This window comes from Mizuhopecten yessoensis, unplaced genomic scaffold, assembly GCF_002113885.1.
Source record: "Mizuhopecten yessoensis strain PY_sf001 unplaced genomic scaffold, ASM211388v2 scaffold5369, whole genome shotgun sequence".
Lineage (NCBI taxonomy): Eukaryota > Metazoa > Mollusca > Bivalvia > Pectinida > Pectinidae > Mizuhopecten > Mizuhopecten yessoensis.
The window spans coordinates 46,730-60,718 of NW_018406015.1; the positions used below are offsets into that span (position 1 = coordinate 46,730).

Consider the following 13,989-nt stretch of genomic DNA (forward strand, 5'->3'; position numbering starts at 1 on the left):
ATAAATGCTTCTTTTCATTTTTTTATTGTTTTTATTGTTCCGAACAATGCCACACACAAAAAAAAACGGAAAATATTAAAAGTGGCGAAAATTCAATTTTTTGGTATTTTTTCCAAAAAATTCCCCAAACTATCGGAATGTTTAGATTTTCATAAAATTAACTCTACATAGTTGCATAACCATTATATGAAAGTTTCAACGAATTTTGCTGGTTAATTGCGAAAGTGTGGAGCCACCTTAAAGAAAACCAAGATGAGATTTATATCACACGTACCCACTTACATATCACATTTTAAAGTGTGAGGGAGATCCAACACTCCTTATGTAGGATAATGCATTCCATTTATTGGAAGTTACCGCAAATATGTCTGAGCCAGAGGCTTTGCAGATTAGACAGATTTGCAGTAGCTTGCATTAGAAGTCAAGTGTCACTTTGACATACTGATGTCAAAATATAAGTGATATCACAGTGTATAGTCACATAGTGTAACCACAAATTTGTACTTCAGCCAGGCCATTCTGTACTCTGGTAAGCATCCTGATGATGATGATGATGTTGATGATGATGATGATGATGATGATGATGATGATGATGATGATGATGATGAAATCACATTTGTCTCAAATGTGTCTAAAATTGATGCACTCATACTATGTTAGACATAGTCATATGTTCATTACATGGATGACCAGCTACAGTAAATATATACATGTATATGTGAATTATGAAGTAATGTATCTGTTGAAAAAGTGCTGAAATGTAATTTTCAAATGGTAAATCACTACCATGATATCTTTTTATACAGATAGCTGAAGAATTTTGTTAAAAATGTTTATAAAAAATATAACCTTGTATTAAATTTCATTCTAATTTCAGTCTCTTAATGAAAAGGGTTAAATCAAGATTGATCTATGACAGTGACAGTTTCTTTTCTTTTATCTTTTAGTTTTGCTTGCTTGTACAACTATCTTTGAAGTTGTATGATAAAAGAATGTCAGAATGGCAGATCAAGATGAAAATTGGAAAGAATTGGCTGCGCAGAAGGAAAGAGAATGGAAGGAAGTCACAAATCTGAGGTAAATACACAGAAGACTCATATTATCATTATTTCATTTAAACTGTAAAACAACATAATGACAGAAAGATTCAGTACCGATTTCAGTGATTTTTTTTGTTCAGTTATACTGCCGAATACTGTTACACATGTTATTTTCTCTAGCTAAGTAGAGCCTTATTTTCCCAAAATGACCAAAAACTGAGTACTATTCCCAATTTCAATACAAATAATGCTATATTTTCCCAATTCATAAAGGAACAGGCTGTTGTAAAATACCGCTTTATCACAACCTAGTTCGAAGGTCGTCTCAAAGCGGTTAACAAATTATTATCCTTGTTTATAGGGCCTTTGCAATCAGCCAATATCTTTCTCAACTCCCTGAGCATACAGCCGGTGCTGCTATTTCGGCACTCACAGCTAACATTCAACAATTCTAGCAATGCCCAACCACATACTCATTTACAGCTGAGTAGACTGAAACAAGCACAGTTTTACAGTGCGGTGCCGTGACACGAGCCCGGCATCCTACCTCAAGACTACCCTGCCTCACAATTTGACTGATGAAAATGGTTGCTTTGTGAATAGTTGAGTTTGATGATACTTTGTATTTCAAATGCACAGGTACATATATTTTGACTGAGAGAAAAAATATAATATGCATATGATTTTTTAAATCAGAATGCAAACCCTAGAAGCAGCTTACAAAGATAAGGACAGACAACTTCAAGAAGAAAAGGCAAAATTCACAAAACTTAAGGAAGATTTCAAATACAACCTGAAAGTGCTTGAGGAGAGAGACAAGGAACTAGAAACATATGATTTAACTTTCAGTGGTACGTTAGATTGATTATCCTCGATTTACTGTCTTATCCCTGTGTTAACTATTATAAATATATCCTAACAAAGATATCTATATAAAACAATTATTACTATACCATGATATTAGATAACTCTTGAACACGATGTTTTTGATTCATTTGTTTCTTACATATTATTCTTTTTAATTTCTTACTTCCCTGTACAATATGTTTCTCTTGTGTTAATTCAAAATTTAGTATAGGTAATCAAATGTTTCTTTCTTTTATATATTTATATATAGAAACAGTGTTTCAGACTTTTAGAATAGTTGCTTGCAATTGTTTAAAATTAACAAATTAGTTAAACTGTATGCACTAACAAGTCAGTTCTGTAAATAACGGAGGCAGAAATACAGACATTTTTTCCTAATGGACTGTAATACTTTCCGATGTATGTGTGGATATCATTATTGAATGTCCTAAATCTTATATCCATGCTCAGAGCTAAAGTCCAGTCTGAATGTAAAGAATGGAGAGATTAGTGAGATGAAGATCAAGTTAGACGACATGAAAACATGGAGTGACAGAGAGAACCAAGCACGGGAAGAACTCCAGCTTCATTATCAACAGAGGTTGAAAGAGAAACAGGCAGAAATTGATTCCTACAGATGGTATGTACAGGATACTGTAAAGTCTGATAGTTTGCCCTGCTGATTTTTACTTTGTGAGGTTCTCCAAATAGATTTACCTTTTGCTGATTTTTCCTCCCTGTTTGATATTCTATACTGTAAATATGTGGAAGATTATCAAAATGTGCCAATGGTGAAAAAGTGTGAAATAGGAGTAATCTTTTTTCTTATTTACACTCTTTATCACCAGCAAATGTCAGAGATAAATACAAGTGGATAACACAGGTGAAAAATATGAAATTGATATCTTCATCCCACTTATTGAAATGTAACTGGTTTTCATCATGAAATAAGGAATATTCTAGTTATAACATTTGGAAAAGACAAACATGTTGCTAGTCATGCATCCTATGACATCCATTTGATGAACTTACTGAGAAAAAGTGTTATTTTTCACACTGGACATTTTTTTTTACCATGATTAAATGTAATAAAGACTTTTATATGGATCATAATATGAAAGCATTGCAGTTATTAGCCTTTTTGGGTGTTTGGCTTTCAGAAAGGGTCCATACAAAGTATGCATGTAACTTTTTCAGTTCCAAAGATTCTGAGCTGCAACAGGAAAGGAAAGAATTTGAAAACTTCAAGAGAACTCTTCAAAGGAAATTGACAGAAGTTGAGGAAGAACTGGATACACAACGCAGAGAATTGAGTGCAGGTACAGCATCATTCTGTCATGAAATATTAACACTGTGGAATACAAGTACATTTCTTAATAAATTGTAAATGGTGAATGAAGATTATATTCATTTATTATAATGTAACTGTAAATCTTGCTCAATCTGAGACCACAGATAAACTGAACTGTAAAATTGACATATTTTTCAATCTTTGATCATTTGCTTTCAGAATTTGACGATGCCTTGAAGAGGAGAGAACATGAGTTTCGTCTACAAACAGATGAAATGAGCACAAAAGTTCTAGAGTATGAACTGAAGGTATACAACCATATACAAATAAGTTTACTCTAGTAAAGTTGATAGTACCATAATATTCCATTAGCCAGCTGGTAGTTAAGGTATAAGTTGTTTGTCTGTCTATTCAATCGGCTGTCTGTGTTATTTAATTTCATGCTGTTGATATACAACAAATCAAACATGAAATTGAGATAGGGGACAACAGCATTGAAGGTGGCAACTATTTTGACAATTTGTCTTTAACAAGATATTTAATGTTGCAAACAAACTTGATTTCATCAAAAACTGGGTCAGCAAATGAAAACATATGATATATTACTAGGATAAGTTGATAAGTAACTGTTTAAGGAGATGGGGGCGTGTTTAGTTTACTATGTTAAGTTGATGTGTAAGGAGATGAGAACATGCTTATTTAAATAGGTTATGTTGCTTTGTAAGGAGAGGAGAACGATAATTAAATTACTAGGATATGTTATTATGAGGAAAAGAGAATATGATTTGTATTTCTAGGCTTAATTATTTTAAGGAGGTGAGAACATTGTATTACAAGGGTAAGTTACTGTAAAGAGATGAGAACATTGTATTACAAGGGTAAGTTACTGTATTTATATTACCAGGCTAAGCTACTGGGTAANTGAGAACATGGTTATTTAAATAGGTTATGTTGCTTTGTAATTAGGAGAGGAGAACATGCTTATTTAAATAGGTTATGTTGCTTTGTAAGGAGAGGAGAACATGCTTATTTAGATAGGTTATTTTGCTTTGTAAGGAGAGGAGAACATGCTTATTTAAATAGGTTATGTTGCTTTGTAAGGAGATGAGAACTGTATTTATATTACCAGGCTAAGCTACTGGATAAGGAGATGAGAATTGTATTTATATTACCAGGCTAAGCTACTGGGTACGGAGATGAGAACTGTATTTATATTACCAGGCTAAGCTACTGGGTAAGGAGATGAGAACTGTATTTATATCACCAGGCTAAGCTGCTGGGTAAAAGGAGAGGAGGATTGTATTTATATTACCAGGCTAAGCTACTGGGTAAGGAGATGAGAACTGTATTTATATTACCAGGCTAAGCTGCTGGGTAAAAGGAGTGGGGACTGTATTTATATTACCAGGCTAAGCTGCTGGGTAAAAGGAGAGGAGAATTGTATTTATATTACCAGGCTAAGCTACTGGGTAAGGAGATGAGAACTGTATTTATATCACCAGGCTAAGCTGCTGGGTAAGGAGATGAGAACTGTATTTATATTACCAGGTTAAGCTACTGGGTGAGGAGATGAGAACTGTATTTATATTACCAGGCTAGGCTACTGGGGGAGGAGATGAGAACTGTATTTATATTACCAGGCTAGGCTACTGGGTGAGGAGATGAGAACTGGATTTATATTACCAGGCTAGGCTACTGGGTGAGGAGATGAGAACTGTATTTATATTCCCAGGCTAAGCTGCTGGGTAAAAGGAGATGAAAACTGTATTTATATTACCAGGCTCGGCTACTGGGTGAGGAGATGAGAACTGTATTTATATTACCAGGCTAAGCTGCTGGGTAAGGAGATGGAGATGATGAAGGATGCACAGGACAGGAATACCCAGGATTACAGTGAGGTGGAGAGGAACCACAGACAGCTGGAGAAAGCTCTCAAGGAGAAGGATTGGGAACTTGCCGATCTATCCGCCATGAAAGATGCAAGGTACAACTAGTATGAGGGGAGATAACTCTTAAAGAATGAACAGAGTATGGGCCGACTTTAGGCATATTTGCATCATACAAGGAAATGCGAATGCCTTGATTTGTTGGGAAAAAAATCACAGATTGTGTATGAGAAATTTCTACCAGAGGATTTATTTCTCAAATAAATAAGTCATTTAGTTGTTATATGATTTCAAGAACCTGTTTAATTATGTTTTTGTTGTGTACCAGAAGCATTTTCAGATTATATTCCGACTTTCTATGCTTTTTTCAAAATATCCCTGATTTTCAATGTTTATTAACTGCTGTGCTGATCAACTTTGTTATAAAAAAAGCTACCAAAAAAGTTACTGGTGCGGCGTCTGTCGTCATTATTTTACTTTAAACAACTTCTTGCCCAGGGTAATGACATTTTGCCAGTAGCATGCTGGGATGAAGGGCTACCAAGTTTGTTCAAATGAATGACCTTCACTCATATTCAAGGTCACAGGGGTCAATTGTCTAAAATACCTTTAAACAACTTCTTCTGAATAATCAAAATGCCCAGGATGTTGATATTTGGTCAGTAGTAGACTAGGATGAAGGGCTACCAAGTTTGTTTAAAATAAATGACCTTGACTTATATTTAAGGTCACAGGGGTCAAATATGTTTGAAACTTTTAAACAGCTTCCTCTAAATAACCAAAAGGCGCAGGATGATGATATTTGGCCCATAACATGATGGGATGAAGGGCTACCAAGTTTGTTCAAATGAATGACTTTGCCATTTGTTCAAAATCTTTAAACGATTTCTTTGTAAATAACCATGAGACCCAGAATTTTGATATCTATCAAGTTTTTAGCATGCTTGGATGAAGGGCTATCAAGCTTTTTCATTTGAATAACCTTGACCCACTTTCAAGGTCACATGAGGTCAAATATGTATAAACAATTTAAATGACCTAACCCCAATAAACAAAATGATAGGGTTGCGATATATTGCAAGTTACATCCTGAGATGAAGGGCTATACATTTTGTTCAACGTAATGACCTTATTTGACTTTTCAATGGTCACAGGTGTGAAATGTTCTTATGAATGACTTGTAGTCATAAATACTGATATTTTGCCTGTAGCTTTATTTTAGATCACTTATAAGGTTACAAGCGTGAGATTAATACCAGGTGAGCAATGCAGACCCGTTGGGCCTCTTGTTTTGACCATAAATCGAGGTTAAATACAGACCAAATATAGTGTGTCTGCAATGTTATGATAGCTGTAATTTAGCTGCTAGGCGAATCAAATCAATCCTGGTATACATGTATTTGTTTTACCCAAATTGGTACTTTGGAGTGAGGATATATTATCACTGGCAGACAGAGCTGGTTTTCCTGACAGTTACAGGTACTGGTCACTATTCATTTTCTGTTTTCTGTTTTCTATTCACAAGTAACTTGTTTGAAATTCATTTTGTAGGGTGGGCTCAGGAAACATATACATTTACTCTACTGTGTGCATATATATAACAACCCACAGAAAAAGTGTATTTTGACCATAGGCCAGTACCTGTGCTTGTCGTCATAACAACACTCATCTAATGTGAGTGTTGAGGGAGATAACTCAGGAAAGACAGAGAGCCAGTTGTCATTACATCATAGAGGTACATTTGCTGTAAGGGGAAATGTTTTGGAGATTGGATGCTTACCAGCCTCGAGCTCACTGCTATAAATAGTGCTGTGAGGGAAAGGAAGTGCTTGACATAACTTTTGAATTTGTTTTTAGATGTCTCCAAATAAAGTTGGACAAAATTTATTGTTTTTCTAATTGTTTCAGGATATCTGACCTTGAGAAACAGTTAGAGCAGTCAGAGGTTTCCATGAATAGAATGAAAGAAGACTTCCAGAGAAAGTAAGCCATGAATCTGTCCTTTATAAAAACCATCTTTAAATGTAGTACCTGTACAGTCAAATCTGCTTAAGTGACCCCCATAATTAAGCAACTCCGGGATCCCCCTCAGACATATTTGCATACTGGTATATTGTAAAGATATAAGGGGCGATAACCATATACATTTTGTGGTTCAAAGGTCGAGGCAACTTTGGCTCAGTACTTTAAAAAGCATTCCTGGCAACAGATTCTGCAATTTTAAAAAGATTCTCACATGTGACTGAGGACCAAAACTTGGGATTTTGTTTGTTTCCCAGACACTGAAATGTTATGGAGGGTTATTTGAATGGGACACAATGAGGTATTATGCAGAGTTCTATGTTACCCAAATGCAGTGAAGTATTATGTAGGGTTATTTGTTACCCTAATGCAGTGATGTATTATATAGGGTTATTTGCTACCCATGGCAGACACTATGAGGAATTATGTAGGTTTATATGTTACCCAGACACAATGATGTATTATGTAGGGTTACATGTTACCCAGACACAGCAAGATGTTTTGTAGGGTTGTTTGTTACCAGGACACAGGGAGATGTTTTGTAGGGTTGTTTGTTACCAGGACACAGGGAGATGATATGTAGGTTCCTATGTTACCCAGACACAATTGAGATGTTATGTTGTGTTCTATGTTACCCATACACAGCAAGATGTTTTGTAGGGTTGTTTGTAACCCAGACACAATTGAGACGTTATGTTGTGTTTTATGTTACCTAGACACAGTGAGATGGACAGATATGGACGTGAGAAAGAAGCTGCCCTGGCCAAGGTAAAAGAAGGGTATGCAGACAGGGAGCAATCGTTATCCACTAAGATCAAGGAGCTACAGTCTTCCATTGAGGACAACCAAGTGGAGATCCGCAAACTTCAGTGGGCGAGACAAGACCTGGAGAAGGAGAAGGATCTACAAACACAAAAGTAGTTTGTCTGGTATTTTTACCTGATACAGCATAAGTTTCCCTTGTCTTTCTTCTTCGATAATTGTAGTGAAACTGTACATTTGCTTATGGTTCTTATATAACTTACACTCATGTCCTCCTGTCCACATCTACCCTAATACTCAATTTAAAATTAATTAAATCGCTAATTTATTTCATTGTGTTTATGTATACTGTGAAATGTGTGCTTATTACACCGAAAGATTCATGCTCTTCAGTTTCTGTCTCCTTGTATTGATTTGCCTGACACCAACGGTTTAATACCAACTTTATTATGATCACTGGCCCTGTATGACTGTTTTGTGTTTGTAAAACCTGCTTTGAACCATTAAGAAGAAAATCATGAAAGTTGAAGCTGGTCCTGTATAAACACGTTGTAATTATGAAGGTGTTGTTTTATCATTGTCTGATCTTGCAGGTTACAGGACGAGCTGTGTGAGGTGAAGGAGAAGTGGGACAAGCATGTTACAAATATGTCTCGCAGTCAGGTTAATAAGGACCTAGAGCTGGAGGCACTCCGGGAGAATGAGGCCAAGTTGAAAACTGACCTTCAGCAGAGGAAGGAAGACATTGAGAGGCATGTTGACTTTAACAAATACAAGGAATCTAACCAAGAAAAATATATATAAATGATCAGTTTTGAAAGAAACCATTACTATAAAAGTGGAAATGTTTACATTGTGGCTCTTTAAACCGATTGCTACGGTTATAAATTTTGTCATGTCCTGGGTTATAAATTTCATCCCTGTCAAAAACTAGCTTAGATTTTTTTCATCATATGAAAATTGTACGAACATATAGTTCATTAAGTTGTTTCAACAGCATATAAATTAACTTTCATTTGAAACTTCGCTGTTGTTAGGTACAAGAAGGAGTTAAGTCTGGCTGTGGAGCGGGAGAACAGTCTTGAGAGAAGTAAGGCTCAGCTGGAGCTCGACTGGCAGAGACGCTTTGAGGATCTAGAAAGGCAGCAGTACGAAAAGTCTGAGGACTTCGTAAAGAAACTGACACGAGGCAGGGATGAGGTAAGTGCTGAAATATTGTGAGGATGTAGATATTGTCTACAGACTGATTAATTGTTTGTGTCTTTTAAATACCACATTCCTACCATTATTAATGGGATCATTTTAAAGACATGTGACTATATTCTTAGTATACAAGGGGAATATGTAAAATTTCTGTGGTAATATTGTTAATGAAAAAAACAAGTGTATTGATATAAGAATAAAGTGCATAGACAAGATATTGATGTAAATGTTGGAATTGTTTTTCATATTTAATAGGTAACATTTTTACGTTGATTAACAGTAACTTGTATCAGTATAATGAGGTATGTGTGGCCTCTTTCTGTTTCACTGACTGGGAACAGAAATTTACTTCAACAAGTCTTACAGCATTCCTAGCTATGTGACTGCTTTATTAAATTTTGGTAGAGTAAATATTCCGTCTTTGCGGATTGCAGAGTTATCTTCTCTTGTGAGCAGGTATTGATTGTTACGTCATTGGTTTGTGTGAGAAAATTACATCGTTTTCTCAAAAGTTGATGACGTTTCTCTCACAAACAAATGACGTAACAAACAATACCTGCTCACAAGAGCAGATAACTCTGCAATACACAAAGACGGAATACTGGCAATGGAATGTGAAATATAAATAGGTGTTGGATTTAAATAGTTGTTCCATAATAACAATATTAACAAATCAGCTCATGTTTTAGGCATTGGCAACAGTGAAGGAGAAGGAGCGGGAACTTCAGCACCGTGAGACATTGATCAGGACACTTTACCATGACAGGGAACAGGCCCTAGCCACACTCAGGAAGCATGGCATTGCTGTTGAGAAAAACAACAAGGTGAGTCCTGGACATTGCTTTCTCTCAGCCTTGTAATAATCACTACTCTCTGGTAGGATTGAACTTTCTTGCACCTTAAACAGGGATATTTATATTTCTCTTTGAAAACATACAATTCAAAATATAAAAAAACAAACTGTTCAAGTTGTTTGATTGGAGCTCTATATGAATCTTACTTTTACATTGTCAACTTTTCCTAAGATTGATATGGAGAAAGTATGGTTAACAGCCAATTCAGAGGATGTTGAAAGCCTCCAGAAACAGAACAACAGTCTCAAGTCAGTTATCAAAGAGATGAGGATGCAGATGGAAAACCTAGGACAGGATCTTCCTGCCCCACATAGAGACCTGGAGTCTGCAGGACATCCGGAAATCAAAGATCAGGGTTTGTATTTATGGCTTATTCTTTATTAAACCAAAACACCTGAAAATTGATGGATGTTATATATCAATCTAATAATCTTGAGTAATACCTGGTATAAATGTCAATCTAATAATCTTGAGTTATACCTGGTATATATGTCAATCTAATAATCTTGAGTTATACCTGGTATATATATATCAATCTAATAATCTTGAGTTATACCTGGTATATATGTCAATCTAATAATCTTGAGTTATACCTGGTATATAAATGTCAATCTAAGTAGTGGCTTCCACCAATGTTCCTGTTTCTTTGTGTAGATCACGAAGTCTTGGGGTCTTAAATCACACATAAATCTGACTGTACTTGTTATTAGCATCACAGTGCACTATTGATGGTCACACATCTGGTCAGTTGTAAGCTCTGTGAGGTGTAGCTTTCCCTTTAACCATGAGAGCACTGGACTAAGTAATCTCATGGTTCCAGGTCAAATCGTAGCAGTCGAATATGTAAGGAAGGATCTCTTTTACACTAGACATGAAAATATCTGTTTCAGATTATGTTGAAAATCTTCAAAAGGAAGTTCGTTCTTTGAGAAAGAAAATAAGAGATCTCGAAAGTCTTGTGGAAGAAGGAAAGCGATATGGAAAGATACCTGTGTCAACCTCTTCTGCCTCTGAACAGGAAGTGATGGCAGAAGTAAAAGACAACCCCACACTCCGACACCACATAAGTTCACTGAATGAAAACATTGGTAAATTCAGCTATACATAAATATAAATGGGTTTTTTATCATATGGAACATTAAGGAAAAATACTGCAAAACTGCTTAAAGGGGCTGGTCGGGGAAAAAATGTCATACTTGCTAAAATGGCTAACACATGTTTAAAATACCTTCTTATGAAATATACCGATACAAATTTTGCTGAAATTCACTGCCTAAGAGTAAAAATTATAATTATATTAAAGAAATCCTAAATCGTCACCTGACAGTCTAAAACTCTCAGTTGACCCAGATCAGTGATGTAATTTTACCGCACGCGCGTCATCAACAAGGCCAAATGTAAACATCGTGACGAAAGAAAAAGATGCATGCAAAAGTCATGACAGGCACGAGGTATCAATACCGTTATATATAACAACAACATATAGGTAGGAATACTACACTTGCAGCATACATGACCTTTGAAAACAATTATTTACGTATAGTATTGCTGTCTTGTCCACTAGTTAAGTCTGACATGGCACATGACAGCGTGCTGTTGTTGTTATCTTCACTGCCTCACTTTCGAAACAACCACGTGACATATATAAATAGATCTGCGCTAAATTTACGCGGGGCTTCCCCGAGATTTCAGTGGTCAAAACTGGACATTGCAAGCAGAATTTGACCATCATATTGCCGTGGTATAACTTTTGGAAGGCCAGAGAACGCATTTAGACCCATTTATTTTGTATTTTTTTCCCCAACCAGCCCCTTTAATTTGCCAGAATACTCAAGTATACTTCTAATTATAACTGAACACTTCTAATATAAAACATTTCATATAATACTATTGTTCCACTGACTTAAGTGTAACAGCATAGACGCAAAAAATGGAATGAAACAAAATACAGCTGTACAGCATTCAGTGTTATTTGTTACAACAATAAATTGAGATAAATTTAATGTTGTGTTTATATAATAAGGAAAAACGTGCTTCAATGGACTGTTCACATACAAAACACACCTAATTATATATGATTTTAGCCACATTATCAAGTGTATCAACACATGGGTGAAACCATTCCGAACCAATCACTGTTATGTATATATTGGTATTATAGTAAAACAGATAACTACATGTTTTCAGCAACTATGTAAGTTCATTGTGAGCTAATCTTTAATTTTTTCCTACCTCCATTCTGTGTGTCTGTAAGTAAACTTAATATTTAGTTTTCTCAAAGGCAAAAAACACAGCATATAGGATGTGTGGTTCATTTTTGAATCTATTTGGAGGATAATTGTTAGATTACCCCTAGTCTCGTACCCCACCCTATTATACTCCTACCTGGAAGATAATTGTTAGATTACAGTAGGTTATGTGTTCTTATCATGTCAATATTTGTCGATAATGTGTGACCCATTAGATGAGTGTCAAAATGCCATTCATACATTTACTTGCAGGTGCATTTAGGTCGGAAAAAGTCGAGCTGTCTGCTCAAGTGAAGAAACAGCAGGCCAGGATACAACACCTGGAGAAGACTGTAGAGCAGCTATCTAAAGAGGTCAGTTTCCCATGTTAAACCTTCCGAGCTCATGTTATGAGAATTGAAATCAAAGCCAAAGAAAAGTATCAGCTCACCTGGCACAAAGTGCCTCTGAGTTGATGGCACAATGTCTGTCTCTCCATTATCAACATTTTACTTTAAATGAATTATTATGAATAACATATAGAGACAAATGGTAATGCTATTTGGCCGTAGATTAATCAAAAGCCAAATCATGATAATTTTTCATGAGACTAGTAGCAATTTAGGCAATTCCTTGATAACCCTGTTATACCAGGGACATATTCCTTTACCTGATCTTGTCACTATCACCCCCTTATATAACAGGTACTTATTTCCAAGTACCTAAATTTGTCTATATTCCCACAGCCCCGCCAGAAGCAGGTAGAAGTGGACCAGCTGAGGTATGATCTTAGTGCTAGAGAGAGGCGTAGCCAGGCAGAGATTGCAAGCATGAGACAAAGAGTGTCAGACCTGGAGATGCAGCTCGCTGAATCCAGAAAGGAGAGTGATGAGTATTACCGTAGCAACTTGGAGAGGAACATGGAGGTAACAGGACTGCGTCAAGAGGTTAGTGACACAGGGCAGATAAGCCTGAAGTAGACACAAGACAAAACAAAAAACTTGCTTTACATACCTAGTAAAAATGTATATTTTCTTGAATATTAGGCACTGGTCTTTTATTGCTTTCAAATATACTTATAAGAAACTTGGTACAGTTTATATCTATATCTGAGATAAAAGAAATCACTTGTATTAGAGTTAATTTGGAAACATATTCAGATTTCAGCCCTGAAACTGGACATGGCTGACAAGAGACCAACTGTAAATTTTGGAGCACAGGTACATTAGTATGTCAGGAAGTACATTGTGTATTGCAGCAGAAAAAAACGAAAGTGTATGAAATCAATATTGAATTTTTAGGTCACCTGAGACAAAGTCTCAAGTGACCTATTGCGATCGCCTTTTGTCCGTCGTGCGTCTGTAAACAATTTTCAAAAATCATTTTCGACTTCTTCTCCAAAACCCCTGAACCAATTTCAATGAAATTTTGCAGAAACTTTCCATGGCCAAAGGTCAACAAAAGTAGTGGCCAGTTTGGTCCCCAGCCCCTAGGGGCCTGAGGGGCGGGGCCAAAAAGGGTCAAATTGACTAAAATTTCAAAAATCTTCTTCTCAAGACCCAGATATGGTAGAATCGAATACTCTTCATAGATGGAAAGGTCTTAAGGTGATTTACCAAAATTGTGAATTTCTTGACCCTTAACTATAGTTTATATAGGGAAATCTCATTTTGGACTAACATTTGTTTAATTTCCATTGGAAGTAATTCAATTTAGGTTAGCATTATCAGTATTAGGTAGCAGTTTGATAGTATGCATATATGAGCCCTGACTGACCCCCCGGGGCTGATGGGTGGGGCCAAAAAGGGTTGAATTGACTGAAATTTCAAATATCTTCTTCTCAAGACCCAGATATGG

The 13,989-nt window shown here is 35.9% G+C and overlaps 1 protein-coding gene across 1 annotated transcript in view; it reads left to right on the forward strand.

The window, feature by feature from the left end:
• LOC110450617 (coiled-coil domain-containing protein 57-like) overlaps positions 1 to 13,989 on the forward strand; it is a 20,302-nt gene that overhangs the window by 1,776 nt on the left and 4,537 nt on the right. Inside the window, exons 2-17 of the mRNA XM_021498234.1 lie at positions 948 to 1,077; positions 1,737 to 1,891; positions 2,358 to 2,526; positions 3,084 to 3,205; positions 3,397 to 3,485; positions 5,004 to 5,161; positions 6,972 to 7,046; positions 7,802 to 8,002; positions 8,441 to 8,599; positions 8,885 to 9,047; positions 9,740 to 9,874; positions 10,076 to 10,259; positions 10,795 to 10,992; positions 12,406 to 12,506; positions 12,879 to 13,079; positions 13,293 to 13,352. Of these exons, the coding sequence (XP_021353909.1) occupies positions 1,001 to 1,077; positions 1,737 to 1,891; positions 2,358 to 2,526; positions 3,084 to 3,205; positions 3,397 to 3,485; positions 5,004 to 5,161; positions 6,972 to 7,046; positions 7,802 to 8,002; positions 8,441 to 8,599; positions 8,885 to 9,047; positions 9,740 to 9,874; positions 10,076 to 10,259; positions 10,795 to 10,992; positions 12,406 to 12,506; positions 12,879 to 13,079; positions 13,293 to 13,352 (2,247 nt within the window). The 5' untranslated portion in view covers positions 948 to 1,000. The remainder of the gene's footprint in view (positions 1 to 947; positions 1,078 to 1,736; positions 1,892 to 2,357; positions 2,527 to 3,083; positions 3,206 to 3,396; positions 3,486 to 5,003; positions 5,162 to 6,971; positions 7,047 to 7,801; positions 8,003 to 8,440; positions 8,600 to 8,884; positions 9,048 to 9,739; positions 9,875 to 10,075; positions 10,260 to 10,794; positions 10,993 to 12,405; positions 12,507 to 12,878; positions 13,080 to 13,292; positions 13,353 to 13,989) is intronic.